General features: G+C 33.1%; 2 protein-coding genes across 2 annotated transcripts; one reads left to right on the forward strand and one right to left on the reverse strand.

Annotated features, from left to right (window-relative positions):
* Positions 1 to 117: 117 nt before the first annotated feature.
* LOC100369607 (methylthioribose-1-phosphate isomerase-like) lies at positions 118 to 8,964 on the reverse strand. The gene is made up of 7 exons (XM_002733138.4): positions 8,868 to 8,964; positions 4,396 to 4,541; positions 3,034 to 3,266; positions 1,895 to 2,064; positions 1,165 to 1,341; positions 755 to 979; positions 118 to 525 (listed from the first exon to the last, which is right to left on the reverse strand). The coding sequence occupies exons 2-7, from the start codon at positions 4,525 to 4,527 to the stop codon at positions 365 to 367; spliced, it is 1,098 nt and encodes a 365-aa protein (XP_002733184.1). The 5' UTR covers positions 4,528 to 4,541; positions 8,868 to 8,964; the 3' UTR covers positions 118 to 364.
* Positions 8,965 to 10,173: 1,209 nt separating this feature from the next.
* On the forward strand, positions 10,174 to 18,235 carry LOC102806894 (uncharacterized). Its single transcript, XM_085501589.1, has 11 exons — positions 10,174 to 10,183; positions 10,497 to 10,671; positions 11,914 to 12,061; positions 13,174 to 13,310; positions 13,643 to 13,778; positions 14,522 to 14,617; positions 16,194 to 16,324; positions 16,604 to 16,692; positions 17,190 to 17,346; positions 17,466 to 17,564; positions 18,137 to 18,235. Exons 2-11 carry the CDS (start codon positions 10,498 to 10,500, stop codon positions 18,233 to 18,235), a joined length of 1,266 nt encoding a protein of 421 aa, XP_085357715.1. The 5' UTR covers positions 10,174 to 10,183; position 10,497.
* Positions 18,236 to 22,870: the final 4,635 nt, after the last annotated feature.

Raw genomic sequence — 22,870 nt, forward strand, 5'->3', positions numbered from 1 at the left:
CCCTTTATTTTTTAACTGGTTAAAATGTTTGTAAAACTCTTGATATGCCCTGATATTGTGACAAGTGTATACAGGTGACCATGTAGCAATATAACTTTTGCAGATTCATTGGCGATATTAGTGGAAAAATAGCGAAGTTGTTTATTCACATGGATGCAGTTACACCCTCAAAGATTCCATGAACCAGTCACAATTAAACAATGCTACTTTGTTGCATTTACACCATTGTCTCTTAATTTGTCTTCTGTTTACCTTCCAGGCCGCATAAAATAACAAATATGTTAAGTGATTTGAAAATTCAAATATAAGATTAAGATGTATTTGGCAAAAAAATTAGTGAAGAGTGATACTCAGGTCACAGTATTCAATTTTCAAATTTTGTTTTTTTTCTTATATTATATGACCCTAGCTCTTCCATTTCTTTTTTCAAAACTTCTGGTTTGAAAACACCATGTTCCGTGACTATGCCACCGGTTATCAGCTCCGCTGGTGTCACATCAAAAGCTGGGTTCCAGCAACCAATACCTGGAATGTAAAAAGATGTAAATTAGAAGTTTACATTATAGGACTATATAGAAAATATGGACATTTTTTGAAGAGAGTGATGAATTGTGGTTTAATAAATAAACTATGACTGTGGCACTTTAACAAAATATAACAATTTTAAAATTAATATGATATAGGTCATTTTGTTTATTATAATGGCCTGTTACCAACGAGTAACCCAAGGTTGCTACTGTATTTTGTCTTGTACCTGGTGCTGCAATTTGATGTCCTTTCATTTTTGTTAACTCATCATGTGACCTTTCCTCAATGACTATGTCCTCTCCACTTGGTATATGCAGATCAATAGATGTAGAAGGTGATACAACAAAAAATGGTATCCCAAAATGCTTTGCTACAATTGCCATCTGATAGGTGCCAATCTTGTTGGCTGTGTCTCCATTAGCAACTACTCGATCTGCTCCTACAACAACAGCTGTAATTATGGAGGAAAATTTGAAATTAATTTTGTTTCCATGACAAAAACATTAGATTTAAATTTAAATTACGATTACGATTTTATACAGATGATAGACAATTATTAGAGGATGCAAAAAAATAATTGCTCCCCACACATTTGAAATCGAACTAATAGAAAATGAAATCTGATAGAATACCAACCAGAAATAGGTTTAGTTTTCATTGTCATAGCAACTGCACTATCTGCTATTAAAGTTGCTGGTATTTTGTCATGCACCATTTCATAGGCTGTAAGTCGAGAACCCTGGTTGTAAGGCCTTGTTTCTGTGCAATATGCATGCTCCAATTTACCAATCTCATGGAGTGCTCTGATAACGCCTGAAAAAAAACAGTGATATTACCAATAATGTTAACAGCAATTATTTCTAATATAATATTTTTAAGCATTGAGAACAAGTAAGTTCTAGATAGGTCCTGAAATGAAATGTAACATACAACCAAAAGACAATGATATTCAAAACAATTGTTTCAGCTAATCAATTCACTAAATACTGATTATTAACTTATTTCATCATGATAGTACTAAAATAGCCATTATTACTGATTTATTGTCACATGACATACTCTGCTTCCGATGGTAGTGCTCATTCATTATTTAATCAATAACCCCCCGCCAAAAGGCGAGTATACCACAAGATATTGCACAATTCACGCCATATATACACAAGCCGCAGACGAGTGCATATGTCATTAATTATTAGGAGCACTACACAGTTTGTACCAATATTGAACGGAATATCATAATCTGACCCAGGCTCAGAAATTTGTTTTCTCAGTAAAATCGGCCATTGGAATATATATATTTCAATTTTATTGGAATATTTTGGCAGCTAACTGTTTGAAAAAAAATCTGAAGAACATATAAGCTAACCTATTGCAGTGCCATATCCGGCTGTTGCCAAGGAACCAGTATTGCAGTGTGTCATAACATGTAGATTGTCATTACCACATTGGTTAATGATAACTTTGGCACCATGTTGACCCATACTCTTATTATCAGCAACATCTTTTTTTAACATAGCTTCACATTCTTCTATAATTCTATAAATATAATAGTACCAGGAATAAATTACATTTATTAAGACCATTTTAAAATTCATTACTAGACCAAAGGGCAGTCAGTTTATAATATTATCTAGTGTACGGCAAGTATTTTTTTTTATTTCATACATTTTCATTATGTTTTATTTTTATTTGGTATGTATTTTAAAAAATGTATAACACGTATTTTTAAAAAAAAAAATTATAAAAGCCAGAATTAAGATTTTATTTTTATCGAACTGGACTAAAAATAATATATACAAGTTAAAAAAAAAAATTTACTTTGGATGAAATAAAATATAAAATAAAATATATATGAAATTAATGTAAAGAAATAACAAGGGTGTCTTAAATATAGACCTTGGTATACTGATAGGGATTCTGTCTGGTTTATTATTTTTATTATTTTTAAAGCCTAATTATAATCTGCATGACAGTTGGTTATGAATCGATTGACAATGTTCAGTAGTATATTATGAACAATCATGGAGGTATAGTCCCTATGGCAACACTATACACTATTCTTTTGTGTGTTGTAAACGTGACATATTTTGATAATACAAAATTTCTATTTTTAGAACAATTCCACTGAACAAAGCAACCTTATTATTTTTCAGACAGTACCCAATTAGTCACGATATATATTTTTATCTTATGCTACCCCGTCTACACTTTGAGATATGGCATAATACATCGAAAATAAGTACCAATAAAAAAAATTCAATCATACTGACAAAAATGACCACCAATCATTATCATCAAAACCTTTTTTAAGCTATATACTTGTATTACCAGAATGCATGTGTCATCATAGTATGTTTTCTATGAAATGCACAAAATTATTTCCATGCATACCAAGAATTAATCAGAAGTCCAACTTGCATCAAAATGGATAACTAAGACCTATTTCTTTAGATGATAAAGTTAAACATGATGGTAAAGTTTTAAATAATATATTAGACATCGTACCTTTCTTTGATGATTTCTACTGACATTGAGTTTTGACATAATACCTCGACTAACTTTATAAGTCTATTGGCTGCCTCTGTCATATTCACCGCTGTTGGTCTTGCAGTCTTTAGGTGTGTAAGGCTTGTCTCTACAAATTCAGATAGTTTTGTTTTTGATTCAAATTGTTGTTTTATCAGCTCAACAGCCAGAGTCAAGGCACCAACTATTGCAATGGCAGGAGCACCTCTCACCTATAAAAATATTAATTCAATACATGTATATAATACCAGAAAAATAACATACGCACAAAAAGTGCTACCGGTAACCATGTTGGTTTCCTAAAATGTAAATAGCATCTATAAACTATCAATCTATAAACCAATTTGTATGCGTGAGCACAAAGACAAATACTGATAATGATTAATAGTGAAATATGTTCTAGTACTGTATTTACTTTATTAAAAGTGCATCTCCAATAGAAGCCAATCATTAAAATATTACCTACATATTACCTATTTTGACCATAGTTACACCTCTGTAATTTATGTAATCGCATGCACTACTAATAGACCAAATACAGTATCCTCTATATACGAATATAGTGTAATTCACGTTTTTTCCTCAATTCCTAAAGATTCGCATAAACCACTTCAAAATTATAGCTAAAATGTTCAACAATAATGTTGGTTTGACCATGTTCGAATGAAGTTGTGCAGAAACATCAATTTTATACTGACGCAAATTATTAATTTTACGTGATTTCAACAATACACTAATCATTCGACAGACTATGAGCTTATTACAAGGATACCTCAAGGTATGCACAAAGACAGTACAGTGAGAGTGTCAACCAACATGCAGCTGAGGTCAATGTGACTGTGTACATACTGTCTGAGTGCATATTTTGAGGTATCCTCGTAATAACCTTATTATTATACATCTTTTCCTTCCAAGGATACATCATGAGAATGCCGAAAACCAAAAAGTTTAGAACAGAATCAGCAAAATTCTTTGTGTGAGGTCTGGTCAAACCCTGGTGGCAGCAATGTTTGCTTTTATTATTTAAAGACGCTTACACACGTAATCATTCCATATTTGGAATTTGCATTACCTAATATGATAGAATGAAAATACCCTGGAAAATAGAGCAAAATTATGACACGCTTGTAGTTTATGGCGTTATGGTGGCAGATGTATAATAATAAATTATAACAGTAATTTATAAAATCTATGTTCATACTATGAATTGTATCCAAGTTAGGTGTGAGAATCAAAGAAACCAAACTTGATTTACTGAATTATTTGCAGTTTCACTATGTACAAACTTGTGCAAATGTAACTGAAAGAAATCTTGAATATGAGATATATAAATTGACAAACCATCATCGTCTTAATAGCATCCCAAGCATCCTGAATTGTATGAATTTCTTCATATACACTCTTCGTTGGTAATAGTCGCTGGTTCAATATTTTCAAACTTCCTGTCTTGTAATGTATCGATTCAAGAGACATCTTTAAAAAATTGCCTAGAAAATAAACATATGTATATTGATATCATTGCTTTGTAATGTGAAACACACAAGCAAGGAAATATTACCGTTAGTTAACCCTGATTAGAAAAGATGTTTATTTTAAAAGCTATCAATATATATTTACAGTCTACAGCTTACAGCACAATTTCATGTCAATATAATGCATAGACTTAAATCTGAAATTAAATCTGATCGTCGGTGCATTATCCTTTGAAGCATCTACATGTATATACCTTGTACTAAATATTGGTGAACGTATATAGAGACATCCATAAATACATACACCTACACAGACAAACTAAACTGCTCTCATGATTGTGTGCCTTGCACACAGAAATCCAAAGTACATCTGGTCAAATTACAGTACTCATCACAGGCAAAAATATGTTAAAATACAAAAAAGACTTGATGACCAAACAGTCAAAAATATTATTATGTTAGTATTGTAAAAAGAATAAAAATAGTACATAAATTAAAATCAGAAAATCAAATAAAAATTGCCTCACAGAACAACCACAGAGTTGTATAAGATACATGTACAAGTTCATTATATCAATCAACTGCACAGAAAACAATTATTTTGGGTATACATGTAACGGTAATTATGATGTATTTTCACACATAATTGACGTGTTTCCTTGTAATGTTGATACATCGTATCCAAAATGGGAAAATCATACCCTATCATTTAATGACAATCTAACTATTCTACACTATAAACTATATAATCATTTAAACATCTTTTCACTAAATGATTCATGAAGCCTTGCTTTTTAACTTTCACTCTGCTTAATGGAACATGAAAGAAATTTTTCTTCCTGGCATTAAACTCCTTAACTTTTTTGTTAAAAAATGATCTATACACAGTACAGTTAAAAAGGAATAAGATAGCAATTAATTAATTTTAGAAATAACAAATATCTGTCTGTGTGAACACAAGGTCTGACACAGAGCCATATAGTAACCATCATATCATATTGAGTCATACTCCTTAAGAAAACTATCATGATTTACGTGAATGAATCATAGAAACTGTTTTTGTATTCCTTCTATGAATGAGTTTTATGAAAGAGAATTAAAAATTACTGTATTATACTTCAAAATTGGACACACTACCATTATAGAAGGTCCCTGTACACAATAGATAAACGATATGTATGCAATAGATACCCAATAAACATATAGTACTCTGCAACAGTATGCAAGAAAACCCAGCTACATGTGACTCTCTTGCGTATATGCAGAGTATACTCAAGAAATACAATACACAAGTACAATACACGACTGGTACTCAACAACCAAAGAAAATAACAGGTGCCCAAGAAACTTAACTTCTATATAGATATATGCAAAAGTTACCCACGAAATGTAGCTTCTACAACTTTTACAAAAGACTGTACATTAAATAGTTATCAGTACGTATGCTTACAGTAACTCATCATAAACCACCATAGATAATGACACAAGACAAAATTATATTATTTATCGTAAAGTAAAATAAATAATATGATATAAAATAATAGAATCCTAATAAATAATACAATAATATAAGTTTCAAAACTTGGGCACTATTTAACATTGTAACTCATAAAACACAAAACAAACAAATTATCAAATAATTAAGTTGAGAAAAAATTATCTTTTTTGAGATAGTCTCAGGTATAAGCGCACCATTTACTTTCCCGATTTTACTTATGACCGGGATATACACAATAATCAACAACAGTCACCATCACAGGTATCAACTGAATCAATTTTACTGTATTGTTGTAGAGCAATGATAGCTTTGTGTATATATAATTAATGATCAACAACAGTCACCATCACAGGTATCAACTGAATCAATTTTACTGTACTGTTGTAGAGCAATGATAGCTTTGTGTATATATAATTAATGAGCAACAACAGTCACCATCATAGGTATCAACTGAATCAATTTTACTGTACTGTTGTAGAGCAATGATAGCTTTGTGTATATATAATTAATGATCAACAACAGTCACCATCATAGGTATCAACTGAATCAATTTTACTGTACTGTTGTAGAGCAATGATAGATTTGTGTATATATAATTAATGATAAACAACAGTCACCATCACAGGTATCAACTAAATCAATTTTACTGTACTGTTGTAGAGCAATGATAGCTTTGTGTATATATAATTAATGATCAACAACAGTCACCATCACAGGTATCAACTAAATCAATTTTACTGTACTGTTGTAGAGCAATGATAGCTTTGTGTATATATAATTAATGATCAACAACAGTCACCATCATAGGTATCAACTGAATAGATTTTACTGTACTGTTGTAGAGCAATTATAGCTTTGTGTATATATAATTAATGAGCAACAACAGTCACCATCATAGGTATCAACTGAATAGATTTTACTGTACTGTTGTAGAGCAATGCCAGCTTTGTGTATATATAATTAATGATCAACAACAGTCACCATCATAGGTATAAACTGAATCAATTTTACTGTACTGTTGTGGAGCAATGCCAGATTTGTGTATATATAATTAATGAGTGGCTGCTGCTATCTAGAAGAAACATACCATAAATACGATTACCATAAATATGATTACCATAAATATGATTACCATAATTTGAAATTGTCTGCTAATTATTAAATGCCACCCATCACAAATTGTAGTCCATTGTTGTATGTTTCATACCACATACATGTAAGTAACTTAGATGCATACCAAATACTGTGAAAAACTTTATTTTAGCTGGAATTTATTTTCGCTGAAGGCTTTTTTGTGTGTTTTGTATAGTTTATTTTCACTGATTTTTGATGAGTTGCAGGTAAAACATAGGAAAAATCTATATTCACTGGATTTTATTTTCACCTAATCCCTTCAGCGAAAATAGCGAAAATTAATTCCAAGCGAAAATAAAGTATTTAACAGTAGATTTATTGTAATTAGTGTCATAATAGTGTCTGCTAACAAATAGAGAATTTCTACTCTAATTATGATCCATATTTTGAAATTTTTTCCAATTATTAATTGCCACCTGTCAATACATGTATGTTTCATACCACATATTTAAGTGTACACTCAGCAGTTTTAACAAAACATTACGAATAATGTTTATAGCACATAGAAAGACACTTTCAGAGGGAATGAATACATTTGTTGAAATTGTTCTGCAAAAATGAATATTATCCATTTATACAAATATATTAGGATTAAACGATGATAACATGATGAAAAAGGATATGATAAATATTCATTTATTTATTGTTATGCCTGATAGACTGTATCTGCTAGTTTCCACTGTCTGCTGAGAGTGTCAGCTAGTTTCCACTGTCTGCTGAGAGTGTCTGCTAGTTTCCACTGTCTGCTGAGAGTGTCAGCTAGTTTCCACTGTCTGCTGAGAGTGTCAGCTAGTTTCCACTGTCTGCTGAGAGTGACAGCTAGTTTCCACTGTCTGCTGAGAGTGTCAGCTAGTTTCCACTGTCTGCTGAGAGTGTCAGCTAGTTTCCACTGTCTGCTGAGAGTGTCAGCTAGTTTCCACTGTCTGCTGAGAGTGTCAGCTAGCTTCAGCCAAGTTAAAGCAAGAGGGTCATCACTTGTGTACGCACAGGAATTGAGTCCCAAGCAACAGCACCGTCGTGAGACAGGTTAGTTTTACCCTACTGATGAGGTAGGGTAAAAACGCAAAGGCTCATGGGTAGAAGTTTGTTTGTAAACAATGACATGCTATGGCCATCTGACGCATGCGCAGGTGACAACTTCCTTGCTTTAAGATACTGGGAACCTGCAACGTTATAGAGCGCTAGTCGTCGTGCCACACATGTGCAAGATATATGGGTCTCATATAAAACGGGATGGCGACTTTGGCTGTACAAATCAACGAGTACAAACTGAGACGTTACCTAGCTTTAATTAGGTATTTTTTAGGTGATTGGAAGATATCAAAGGCGGTGCGAATGCAAGTCGCGCCCAGGTCAAACCTCATTCCTTGTGATTCCATTAGAAGAGTGCTTTGGATTGTGGGAAAATCAATGTTTATCAACACAAATGTCGCACATGCGCAGCGCGACGACAATCGCCCTTTAAAGTGTTTCAATAATAAAACAATCAGTAAATAATCAATATCAAAATGAAGATAGAGGAATTTCAAATTCTTAGTGCATGGGAGCAAAAACACTCGGATTATTATGATCTTTATAAGTTTATACTGATTATTTTTTTTAATATTGGTCAAGAAAAGTAAAGGCCGTCTGTGGATTCGGGTACAAAAGCCGGCTTACAAGTAATGCCGAATAATTTGCAGGTACACGAGTGTACCATATTTACTTACCTGTAATTTAATTAGAGCTCCGATGTAGTCTGGAGTCGCTACCAAGGTCAAGAAATACAAGTACTACGTTCACGATGTTATCAACTGTCAACAGCTGCCACATGGCAATCTATCACGTGACATTAGAGCGCCACCTACGATGAAGGTCGGTCAATTTGCACCATCTTGAATGTTCAAGGTGAACGTTCCGGCGAAGCACTCCACTATATAGGAATGTCCGAACGGAACAACCCGTGCAGGCGGACGATGATTTGCACTGGAACAGCAAGAAATGCCAGAGCCATATCGAAATTCAAATCTAAGCCGGCAGTATACTATTGAGAACAATTCATGTAAACTAAATGGGGCAAGTATTAATGGATATCATCAATTAAGAAAAAAAAAAAAACTTATGTATGTACAAATAAAAAAAAAATGACAAAAACTAATAAAATATCTGTAAAGGAAAACAGTACAATTTATTGCAGCAAGTGAATCCGAACCATCAAAGAGTGTTTAATGGTCAACCCATAACCTAGTAGCAATAAATTGAATCGGCATTTTGGTGAACTCATATCGTGTTTAAATATCAAATTTATTTTTTTGTCAAGTTTCCGAGAGGTGTCATCATTTAACAAATGAGCATATTAAAAAAGGGTGTATTTAGCAAAGGTATCAGTTCAAAAAATATAATTATGAGGTCACTACTAACTACACCAATGGTGTATGTTTTCTTCGCATAGCGTTGGATTAGTCGTAAACAGCAGAGCAACGATCGATATAAAATTCAAATAATATCGGAAGAAAATATTTGCTGACGTTACTTCTTATGTATTTCATTGCCTGTTTAACGGGTAATCCTCAAATTAAATATTTTCAAAACAGCCCAACCAATAAAAAAATAAATAATATTTAATTACAAGAAACAATTCCCACTACTGAACATCACTGTTGCTTTTTCGTTGATGTTTTATTTGTGTACGAATGGAATGTACAAACTCAACTTGAAATATTGGTGGTGATGATAATCGCTTCGTCCTCAATTGAGTGAAATACCTAGCGTAGGGATCGACTACTTTCAATCCCAGATAAGTTTTTAAACACGGGTCTGTTTATTATGAGTCCTGTGAAATAACAACAACGCTGTATAGACAACGACTGAATTGAAAACTTATAATAATCCTATTGTTTAATTTACACATAAATAAATTTATTATTGAATAAATTAAGATAATAATAGATATAATGACCCGGTGTGCCAGGCGTATGACATTATGACAATGTACTGGTAGTTACACTCTGTATAAACAATGTTCCATCTTCACTGAACAAGACAGGTAATATGTCTTTAATTCACTTTTGGTTATGTAGTTTACATGTCCATCATGTCTTCGACCATGTGATCGCAGTTTAATCCAAATATGCTGTAAATTGATTCACATAATAAGTAAGCGGGCTGGAGTCGTTACATCTAGTATATCGCTCAATTTGAAGTAATTCGATTAACACGATGTTATAAAGTGATTTTCATATCTAACTAAATTACGCATCTTGTTTCGCATTACAAAATATTATTTAATTTGGTTTGATTAAATGAATTTACTCTTATTTACTCTTATAGTAATGTTTCTTTTTTATTTTCTGTTTGAGAATGGGAACCAGTCAGTCAAAATGCACCCAAAGAACTTCCTTGGCAACATTCCTTAAATCAGATGAATTAAAATCTGATATAGACGGCGAACTTTCCAAGTATGACTTCCCATTTGAAAATCTAGTTCTAGAAGGTGGAGGCACTAAGGGAATCGCGTATGCAGGTGTGACAAAGGTAAGGCTATGATAGGGTCTGATAATTGTGATACTGATAAACTAACCATGGGTGTCATAGATTCCTCGATAGTTCACGATCATGTACTCAGATTACCAAATTTACTTTCTCGTACTTGTGACGATTCCCGATGTACGATGTCTCACGTCGTAACATGGAGCATAACTAGAGCAGCTAGGCATACAATTTCATAATGACCGATCCCTCAAATTCTGTTGCGGGTATGTCTATTTTTATCCACATCATAAACAAACCTTTCTGTAAAATAACTGCCGAGCTTATTTCCCACAGATTAATAAACTACTTACATCGTTTATACCTGTTGATTACGTTTATTTCGTCATTTACGTTCATTCCACGTTTTCCGTAAATCAGGCTGACTGGCGACGAGATCTCCGGTATAATCAGTGTATATACTGTATTGATGTAATAAACTATTCTACGTGTTTATTATTTACGCATACGTTTTCAGTGATTGAATTGTTTGCCGAGCCTTATTTCTTACTTCAAGTTATAACCCAGTCACGAACAACTACATACTTCATAAGTACGATTAGTATTAAACAGTCAAATCGTGGTTATATATATTAAGCACTGTCGATTCGTTAGCAAAATCCACTGTATAGTGCATCACGTTTACATCACTATAAAATAAGTGTGCACATAAAGGCATCCGAACTTTAAGCAAGGATTAAACAATTTTCTACTACTACATGTAAGTTTGGCTTTTATTCACAGGTAAAACGGGCGTCTTCATGTTATCCACGTGCCACACGTAAATTGGTCAATATTATCATGACTTATTTTCAAAATATGATCGATATGATTATCAAAGTTGAGGGGAAAAACAAACACTTTTTGCACTGATAAACAATATATTTTCTAAAATAATTGCAATGTGTTCGTTTTTGGCACGGCACACAAAGCCAAAACTTGCCTGACTGGTCAGCACCGGGGGGGGGGGACTCCTACAAATAACGTTATGGGACGTGCTGCAATTCGGAGTGTTTTCAAGTAACTGACGAAATTTCCTGTAGCGGTCCTATTGTATATAATTTTATATGAGCCATCATAAAAAAGAGAATCATCATAAAATTTGTAACGTGAATTGTTGCCAATATATTGAGCTGGGTCTACTTTAACACCAAATCATTAGGCTGTAATTTTATGCTAATATATAGCGTCAATATTTCCTAAAAAGACGTTATAATACATTATAATACAATTTTTTATTCTCCAAAGGTTTTAATGAATACCGGTATGTGGCCTAAAATAAAACGATTTGCCGGTACAAGCATTGGAGCCATGTTTGCTGCTATGTATGCTGTGGGATACCATCCAGATGAGGCCGCCATTATTATGGACCAAGAACTAACTTCAGTCTTATTGGGTAAGTATTCCGAACATTTCCTCAACAAACTCGATCGACAAAAAGCCTCGATTTGGTTTCAGACCATTTGTAACCATACTCAAGCGATTTTGTTTGGATATTTCCGCTTTCTACGCAATTCCCTTGACAATTCCGTTAATAATAAATAACATGTTCCCCCTAACTTGCTAAAATGGAGTACCGGATTTATCAAGTATTGAACACATTTATAGTGTAGACCACTATAGATCGAATCGATATCGACCCCGTAAACACTCTTCCTATGACCCATACACGCCACAGAAATGCTACGCCACAAGGCACAGCAAAGATTCATTGGGATGTCCCAGATCTGTGGCAAACCAAAAAACATAGTCAAATAATAATAATAATTTAGTTGTTGCAAATGTCTACAAAGACAATTTTTTATATGCTTAGCTAAACTTGTCGACGAAACAGCTGCGAGAAGACTAGCCCCGAGACAAGAAAAGAAAGTACGATTTACCATTTCTACTGTATATTTCAGTAGCTTTTGCTACTGGTAGTTATGAAATTCGAACTCGCTTATCTTCTGACAAAGAGTGTCATAGTTTTCATGGTTCACAACTCGAGACCATTTGACAAAAGACAGTATTGATATCTATACGTAAATATAGAATTACAGGATGAGAAATATTTACAATTATCACATATATTTAACTATAACTATTATAACTTCCTTCCCAGATACGTGCATCAATGGTGATTAAGCGCAATCTGATTTTAAAGATATAATATGGAGAAGAACATTGCGATGCACACATTGGATGTCACTTTATGAAGTAAACTAATATGCATGTGCGTTTTCAATTAGCGCGAATGCGTATTGAATATTTTCTATTGTTTTAAACGAATTCCAACTTAAATTTACGCTGAGTAAAAAAAAAATCTGGATAAATCATAATCAGTGTGTTCATCGACATACTGTAAAAGACAGTGTTAACAAAAACAAAATAGATGTTCTCATCCACATTGTATTTTTTTTATCTCGCGTTATTCAACAGCGAAGGTTGACGATTGCTGACTGTGAGGGCATAGTGATACTCCAAAACGATACTTATTGAAAGTACTAATAACATCTCTCGTCTATCCAGACCATTCATACGGCTATCTGAGTCTCATTCCAAATGTAATTCGATGGTATGGATGGAACCCTGGAGAGAGACTACTGGAATGGTTTGGAAAAAAATTTGAATACAAAACCGGTAACAAAGATATTACCTTCAAAGAGGTATGCGTAGATTGACGTTTTGAATGGAACTATCACATTCGGACAGAATTTGTCGTTGGGCAAGTGAATTATGCGATGTAATTTCTTTGAACCAATATCACTCTTTAGCACTTCATTTAGCGTGAGGTAAAACATTGCTTTGGTACAAAATACTATTTGTTCGACGGAATAATACCAACACAATCAAAATACTATTATTTTTTGAAAATTACTACATGATATCTGCAACCTTTGATAGGTACTTCTGAAATGGCGATAATTTAGTCTAATTAATTCAGCATATGTAACACAATCGATCTGTGTGTTATATCTTTTTAATTCCATCGTTTTAGGTATTTGACAAATTTGGAAAGGAACTGTGTGTAGTGATATGTAACGTAAATCGAATGGACGCACAGTATTGCCACGTGAAAACCACACCCAACATGTCAGTGAGATTGGCAGTCAGAATGTCAATGTCTATTCCAGGTAAATTATTATTACAATTTGTACGATCAATTCAAACATGCTTAAACATCACATAGATTGACATTCTTTACACAGTTCAACAATATAAAAATAATTGTCTTTATTGTAGCCACAATTTAGAAGGTTAACATATATTAAGTAGATCTTTCTTTTTAGATTACCAGATAAAGCATACTGTAGCATGTTAAATACACAGTTTGGACAAATCTGAGTCCACGTCATTCCTTTGAACACACACACAACTAAAGACATTTAGTTTAGCTATATGTGCTACCAGTGACTAGTTTAAACCACCAGTGTCTTTGCACAATTAATACAACAATTATACAGTTGTTTTTATATTTAAACAAACCCTATATACAAAAACATCTATGTAACAGAGTGAGATACAGATGTAATCTATACAAGGTTTACATTGCAAAAGACCAGATATATCAATAATGAAAGCTATTCTATTTAATACTTCTTATATAATTTCGCAAAATATTCTCATGGGCACGTCGTAGTTTCATTGATCAGATGTCACAAAGTATAACATTTAGATCGCGGGATAAACAATAATTATATAGAAGAAGATCTGTGTTTCTTGAAAAAACAAACAAATCTGCGTTTCTTCGAAAACTAGAGACTATTATCTTATATGGTTTGACGTCTAATGTGGGGAACACATAAGATACATGTATTTTGCAGTTGATTTCTCGTCGTTGACATTCACACTATGCTTTATTTTATTAAAATGTAAGGTGTGTTCAAAGCAGAAAAAGTAAAGAATGGTGAGAAAATGGACACGTGCGTTGACGGAGGTGTATTAGTGAACTTTCCTTTGCACTGTTTTGATGGTGAGCATTTTGAATTCACAACTTAATATTTATTGATATTATATATTTGCATGCAATTCTAATTATCTTCTCACAGACGAGCGGTGTGTTTTTCTATTTCTGTCGTTGTTGTTAATAATTGTGTATACAATAAATTTACTAATTCTATTCCAAACTGTATCAAATATGGTCACCTAATTCATTAGTATAACATCTTCTCAGTGCGAGCGACAGATGTCCCGTGTGAAAATATCATGCAAAAGTTGAGGAAGTAGTAGTCAAAATCTGATAAAAAATGAAGAGAATTGTTGCACAGTCTAAAACAAATTTGCAAACATAACAATAAAATACATAAACTATCTTAACAGAAAACAAATTGTCAGATAATCGATATAAGCACTCTTATCAATAAACCTTTGGGTGCCAAACTTTTGAACAAGATCTGAAGCCAATCAAAAATTATTTCTGTTTAGTCTAAAGTTACCAGAACAAAACATCCACATTTAAAAAAAGGAAAATTGCACTCAAAAATGTGTATTCAATATTTAACATTCAGTTCATTCGACAAACTATTTCTTTGTCGAAGTATTTTTCGGAAATTAAAATTCGCAGGAATTTGTCTCAGCTGTTAGACCACAAATATAGAGCTTTTAAAATACTAATTTAAAACACGCTTCAAAGACATAAATTATAATAAGTGCTTAGAGATATTCCCACTTTGTACTTACGATACAAAAGACGAAAAATAAAACAAAATACAAGTATTTATAGTGGTGATTCCATCGTAATACATTTTATAAAGTTTTTTTCTTATAGTTTTACACATAATTCAGTATGATTCTGCTTTAAAGTAAGGAAACTGCCATCTAGGGATAACTATCATACTGCAAGCTGTGCTTAGTATACAAACCAACTTCAGCCTTGAAGTATGTACCATGTATCTAAAAATAGCTAGTTGTTGTCCAGTCAGCTCACAGTCAGAGATATGTATTACATACAAGTATTACCCCTGTTTCAGTTATGAAACTTGTTTGTATTCCAAAATTAATTATGACAATGCATATTTATATTGAAACTGTGATAAAGAAATAATATATAACAAAGAGCAAGGTCACCTGAGTTTAACTATGTTTTGTTTTTATTATAATGAAACAAAAATACACAAGAGCACATCATGCACTACTACCTAAAACGAGAAATGAAATTTACCGAGAAGTGTTTTCTATAAGTAATTCATTTACTAGTTAACACCTTTGATTGGTCATGTTTTGGCGACATAGAACTATATTGCACAGAGCTCGACGGAGCCTATACAAGCCATCCACAAGTATGTCTGCATTTCATTTTTTCTAAGCTGATGTAAACTTTTTGTCACTCACTCCTGTTTCTGTGGTTGTTACTTTCTGCTATTTGGTACTGCCATCCGGAAAAGCTCACATGACATCACATCCCTATTGCTCACAGCCAGTAATGTCATATTTCCACGTAATAGTCTAAGACAAGTTGGCGTTATGTACGATGTGTTCGTGCAATTCCTGAAGTAATGCCTTGAAAGAAATGTTCAATGAAGCGTTTGCCCTATTTTTTTAAAACGTAGGGTGGTGGCTATCTATGAAGAAACAAGACAGTTTTCTTCTCCGTTTGCAACCGTTGAAAGATCTATGCAAGCTGTGGAAGAGAGAAGAGCGATTTGGTGAATACAATCCTCTCACACTGGGCGTGTTGACGGTAATAAAATGTACCTGTAAAGCGCTTCCAATTCAAGTGAGACTAGGCGGTTATTTGCTGTCTTACTTTCACCATAAGCATATTGCACATATTGTTTTCTGATTTGTCTTTAGTTTGATAGAAACGTTTGCAAAATGTATTCTTCTGTCAATATTTATTTGTAATTTAATGAAAATTGTTGTTGATGGGCACAGTAATGCAAAATTAGATTAAAATTACAAATTGCAATAAGGTTTTATAAACAGAACGAGTTACATTTTTTTGTTTTACTAAATGTAGTATTGCGAGAATGACCCTGAAGTATATGAAGATCTAATGACTGCTGATGAATCAAGTCCTACAAAAAGACCAAGCACAAAGTTAGCCAGGTAAATACACTCTAGCCCACATTGCAGTAACCGTGACAACACGACATTATTATCCTTACCTATACTATACAAATCAGCGCATTCTTCTTCTTTGCGTCGACTAGCGACGCCACGCTTCTGTAAGATGAATCACCGATGAATGAGTGAGATAAAACGGTGAATAAGTGAATGCTTTGATCACAAATGGTAAACAACTAAACAATCATAGTTGCCACTTTGAATAGCATTGCTCTCACCTATTCATAAAGTTTTTTACATTCTCACGTTAAAGGGTGCGTCTCGTAAAATGCTTTTAAACAAGGCGTATGTCAAATACATGTTCTATTTTTTATAATTTATTACAATCTGATATATTCTCCCCCAGTGAATCGACTCCTGTGCGAGTTCATTTAGCATGGAAACATCCAGTCATTGCATCATAAAATAAAATTGCAATTTAGTTAATGATTATTGGTGTTTCATATACCCATATATAGCCATAAGACATTATATTTTAGGAAAAAAACTGAATCTGAGCAGGAGACCAAGAAAATAGAAGGAGAATTCACCAAGATAGCCACAGCCTTCAGTAAATTCTTACGAGCCATAGATGAAAATGACCTAGACAAGAATAATACTCTTGACAAAGATGAGTTGAAAAAACTGTTGAATAATGTAAGATGATTGATACCCATATTCGTTATTTCTATCATACTATGTCAAATAGGGATGCATTCAAATACTTGTACGACAATAAGTTGCAAAATACTAACATATTTATATTGTTTCTTAAGAGTAAGACTTTTACAAAGAAGGACGCAAAGCTATTATTTGGTGGTGATTATGAGCCTGAAACTGTGTTTGATGATTTGGACAGAAATCATAATGGAAAGGTAAGTATTTTATACATTTTCCTGATTATCTGAATTACCATAATTTTATACCACACTACCACAATTCAGTTAAAATATGGCCTACATGTGCAACTCAAGTTGAGCAGTTTTGTATTTCATGGACCACAAGTTTGTGGATCACATTTTCAGTATTTTCTCCAGCATCTACACTTGTGCATGCAGAAAACATGACTGCCGAAATTCAGTGTGACTTGTATATATTGTGCGGTCGACCTCGTGGAATTGCAGTTGCACAGGAACCCAAAAGGAGCTCTATGGTAATGTTCGATTGCCTGAGTCCAGTATTACTTTTATGTGTACAACCATTACAATTTGCATAACAAAATCCAATGTTCAGAATAATTAAATTGAATATTGTAATGCTTGTTCCGGAAAAGCTATTTGAACCAGATATTTTTGGCAGAGTCGCATAGTTCAACGACAGAGTTGAGTAGATTCAGAAAAGAAAAATTATACTGAACGACGTAAGTGCTTTTGGGTCTTGTCCCAATAGTACCGTCTCCCCTTTGGCAGTAGACTTATCGTTAAAGTTTATTAAATTTGATATATAGATTCAACACTTAAGAAATAGGATGACAACCAACCCAACCTTCAAACCAGAAATCATCTATCCAATGTACGCGGTAAAAAAGAGGGAACTGTTAATATAATCGAATGATTAGGTTAGGAAGGTTGTTAAGTGACTATTTGCTTCAATCAATAATTGAGATAAAATGACATAATATTACAGAAATTGTGCAAGTTGTGCAAGTATTAAAACTAATAAGTTATATAAACTTATATACACATGTTTGTCAACATATTTCGATTTTGGATATTGTTATTTACTAAATGTGAATTTTCAAAATTACAGATTGACATGGTAGAATTGGTGAAATTTGCTGAACAAAAAGGAATTGACTTGTACAACAACTTTATCAGCTATGACAGAGTAGAAATAACCAATGTAGGAGAATTCATGAGTAAATTGATCACAACAATGACCGTGAATCTGAAACGTCTTTTCTATACGGTGAGAGTGAGCCTTACATAAGTGTTAATGTAACTCCACACGTAAATCAGAAAAGTATATGTGAATGAAGGACACTGAAAATGAAAAGTACTACAATTTATTTTCGTAAACGAATAGTCCTATAAGATAAATGACAATAAACAAAAACACCATGGAAATGGAAACAAACATATACGTGAACTTGTTTGCATGAAAACAGTGACTGAGATTTACCAATGAATTTCACCATGGTGGTCATTTTGAGACAGAAAAATACTTGCAAGTGTGATAATTATTTTGGTAATCCGAGTTTCTTCTTCCGACTTCCAAACAATCAGACACAGGAACCAACTTGAAAAAGGTTTCAGTAAATGTATTTTTAATACTACGTTAGACATATATATCAATGAAAGGAAAGCTACTAATCCCGGCATTACTAAAAATAATCATTGAAAGAATTATTAAGGTTGTTTACTCTCCGAGCAATATAATTTCTTGTCACTGTGTTCTTCATTTTGCTGTCGCATGGGCTTAATTTGTTTCGGAGGTATGCCATTAAATGTTTTGCGTTATATTCCAGCATATGAGAGCAAATATATTTGTAATATATAATTCAAAGGTTTAAATAGTCTATAATGTTTGTCAGTTTCCAAATGAATATAAATGTGTAAATATGACTGTCGCCATGAATCCGAGTACATTTATAGCATAGTGGTTTAACTGTTTAATGTCATTGCGCTATTCACAGGAGAAGGATATAAATCGCACTATTGCTATTAATGTAGACTACCTTGGAACTCTGGACTTGGATGCTGAAATAGGGGATAAGATGTTTGCAATTAAGGTGAGATAAACATTGATACCTTGGTAATATACTATGATGAACGCATGATGTCATTATGCCGATGGACCTGCTGATTATCGTTTTATAATGTTACTATATTTATATCTATTTACAGCAAGGGGCAAAGTCTACGAGATGCTTTCTACAACAATACGTAAAGAGACACGAGTTATTAACTGGACTGGTTTATCAACGTGTGAAACAGTCTACATAAGTTTTCGAGATGTCAGTTTTAGTTTTAGCAATATATGACATCATTATTTAAGAACGTATCATACTTTGAGGACATTTATGAAGGCCAAAATTAAGCTCAGTTTATTGCTTAAACGTCCATACAAACTTGTGGTATATAAATATATTTTATGATAGGTTAGTGTTGCAATGGTCAATCGAATTGTTCAACATGTGCTTCGTAATGCACGTTAGGGTGCCCTTTACTCCCGAAGACAAACAGTTCGTACATCACCTGTTGTGCACAAGCTATGATTTTGTAGAGCGATATCTGGCAATGTGTTATTGGTTTTAATGCTATAAATGTAGCATATATCGACAAATAATTGTTATCAGTTATATAGCAATGGGGGCTCACGGTACTTTCAATATTCTTGTTAATGTCTTATAACATCTATGGTAGGATTTGATTTGTACTCCCTGATTATTTCACAACTTTGTAAACATTTCATTAACAATAAGTGTCGTTAAGATGTTAATTGTTTGTAGACTAATATATAAATGTACGTGTAGGTTTTTCATTATGATTTACACTCGTATATAAAATACTTGAGTGATTTTATTGTTTGGTATAGCAGTACTATAGACACATACCAGTGTTTAGTGTGACCCTTGTATATAGAATTACTTTTTAATAGCTAACCAAACTAACAAATGGTAATTAAATAAAGCTGATGTTAATAATTGTACTTTTTGAGTTTATTGATATACCTTACTTGTCTCCACTGAATTGTATGACTTGCTTTGCATTGTATGGAAGTCATCTGCGAAGGTAGACCTGTTAGTCCCAGGACTATTAATTCAGCTTTTCGTTTGATAATTTTTTTCAGCCATCATTCGGAAGTAGTAGCAATAATCGTGCTAGACAATAAATGAGTATCGATCATGTCAAACAAAGGGAGCAAATAGTGGTAAAGTCTTAAATAACCTCGCTGAAACAATATCATTTTTTATTTTAGGAGTGTTTGCCAAAGATGAGCTATTGATATCGAACGTAGATATATATTTGGCGTATTATTATTATAAGTCAAATAACCGCCAATGGGGATTGTAAGCCTGAAATCCTCGTTGGCGGATATCTATTACTTTGCTCTGCTGAACATTCACAACACATAGGATCACCACCGGTAACAATATTAATATCCTTTCTCTGTTTATGTGTCCAAAACAAAATTTATCCAATCATTCAGATTTGTAGTGATGAAATTTATGTCACTCATATCTTGACTAGCGATTTTAAATGCTATCTGATTACGCAAAAAATTAATAATTCTCGCTTTAATCTGTTAGCTAGAATATTGGGGATGTAACAAGATTGAATTATGGATACGAACCCGCACATATATGAGATAATCCCCTAAACAAGACTAATAGTTTAGGTCCGGTATACTCCATATGTTTATCGCGGTCCACACGCTCACACAGGAATCGTAAGTTTGTTTCAGATATCTAAGATTACAGCCAAACCACGCGACTGGTAGGAATTATATTTTTGCTGCTATAAGGAGTTTATTGGATAGATGCAACTTGGCAAATGTCAAATCAATATCATAAATGTGGCATCAGTATTAAACGACTTGCTTTTTAAATGAAATCCAATATGGCGTCCAAAACCAAATCACCTATCAACTTTGCAAACTTCAAGGAGCTTCATACATATATGATAAACAAAATATTTCAGATCAAGGTACTCAGAGGTTCTTGAGAATCCGAAGCGTCAATCAGCGAAACATAAATTAAAGCTGAAACTTTTACATTGTAACTAATACGCACGCAAAAATGTCAAAAGTGGCCTCAAACTTTTAGGTTTCAGTGACGATTTGACCACAAACCATGTGGTTGATGGTTCAGAAACAAATTAAGCATTCTTCCCATTTTGTAGTAACACCAGTCACGTGACTTTTTTGTATTTGAGTTTTTAATACTACATATGGTATTGATGCTGCTGCTGCTGCAAAAAAAATGCCAAGATCTGACAAGTGTGAACAGTTTTAAATGTCTTGGTTTCCTTAAATCCGAGATGGTTGCCGAATTATTCAATTGATACAATAATTTTTGAGAAAATGATTTTAGAGCATTTGTTTCGATTTAAGTTTTATCAAAGGAGGCGACCAAATTACTCACCCATTCAGCACACCAAATTACAGGCAAGTATTAAACTATGATTCATACAGTTAAAGTAATAGATCCAAATATGATTAGTTAAAAATGACTAGATTACAGAAGATAAACCAAAAATAAAGTTTCAGAAGCAATGGAAAGTATGAATAATATAGTTCATTCGGTCTACATTCAATCAAAGATGGCGACCAAATCAAATTAAGAAAGATGAATTTGAATCTATTTGTACAATAACCCAGTTCAAAGATATGCTAGTAGTGTTGGTTTTCGTCGTAACCTCAAAACGTGCCCTAGCCTAATCTGACTTTACTAACAATTATGTTTTGAAAACATCGGTCCAAGTTTGGAAAATAACTGAGAAATGAAAATAAAACCAACATGACTATCAATCGATAATGTTAAATCGGTAGCAAAATTGTTATTTTTCATGACCAATAAACCCAACTTCAATCCTGACTTTGGGAGGCTAATTCCATTGTTCGAAGGACAACTTCTGTTCAACTGGGATGAATATGTATTTCACAAATGGAAGGCACATCATATTTAACCAATTGTACCTGCAATTGTTACAGTATCATATTTGAACCAAATCTGTAAAACTTTCTAACTAACTGTAATAACAATTTGAATCAAATCGCTATATCAATGCCAGATTTGAATGAAATCGTTAAATCATCCACGGGGAACGATTGAAGCCATGTTCAAATGTTTATTTTTTGAAAAATACCTGTCAGTCAACGGTCAATCAAACGAAAAGTCGACGTATATATGTATCGAATTTTATTTATTTACCAAATATAAAATCGGTATGTCTGACAAATAGCGGACGCACACATGGACGGGCGAAAACAAAACACAAACTTAAGACTTTGTCATATAGGAACTACTACTAACTATACGAGCAGTTATTTTGCCATTTGTGTAGAAAAGTAATAAATTTGCCAGATGAAGGAAATTTATACAGTCACTTTTATAACAAGTTAACTGCAGGTTACGACAGATCAGATGATCAGCTAAATACTCATTCTTCATTTCTTGGTAAAGCACAATAGTACTTCCTCATAATATGTAATGTATTACTTCGATAGGCACATATAA

The sequence above is a fragment of the Saccoglossus kowalevskii genome, chromosome 7 (assembly GCF_978046115.1).
Source record: "Saccoglossus kowalevskii chromosome 7, keSacKowa6.1, whole genome shotgun sequence".
NCBI classification, from domain to species: domain Eukaryota; kingdom Metazoa; phylum Hemichordata; class Enteropneusta; family Harrimaniidae; genus Saccoglossus; species Saccoglossus kowalevskii.

What these genes read in the sequence shown, in the direction of transcription:
- LOC100369607 (XM_002733138.4), bottom strand. Translation starts at nt 4,527, where the DNA reads ATGTCTCTTGAATCGATACATTACAAGACAGGAAGTTTGAAAATATTG. An exon ending in CGGATATGGCACTGCAATAG is followed by an intron (nt 1,342 to 1,894) that starts GTTAGCTTATAT and finishes GTTTTTTTTCAG; the next exon opens with GCGTTATCAGAGCACTCCAT. An exon ending in ACATCAAATTGCAGCACCAG is followed by an intron (nt 526 to 754) that starts GTACAAGACAAA and finishes TTTACATTCCAG; the next exon opens with GTATTGGTTGCTGGAACCCA.
- LOC102806894 (XM_085501589.1), top strand. Translation starts at nt 10,498, where the DNA reads ATGGGAACCAGTCAGTCAAAATGCACCCAAAGAACTTCCTTGGCAACA. An exon ending in AATGTCAATGTCTATTCCAG is followed by an intron (nt 13,779 to 14,521) that starts GTAAATTATTAT and finishes TTAAAATGTAAG; the next exon opens with GTGTGTTCAAAGCAGAAAAA. An exon ending in TCACACTGGGCGTGTTGACG is followed by an intron (nt 16,325 to 16,603) that starts GTAATAAAATGT and finishes TACTAAATGTAG; the next exon opens with TATTGCGAGAATGACCCTGA.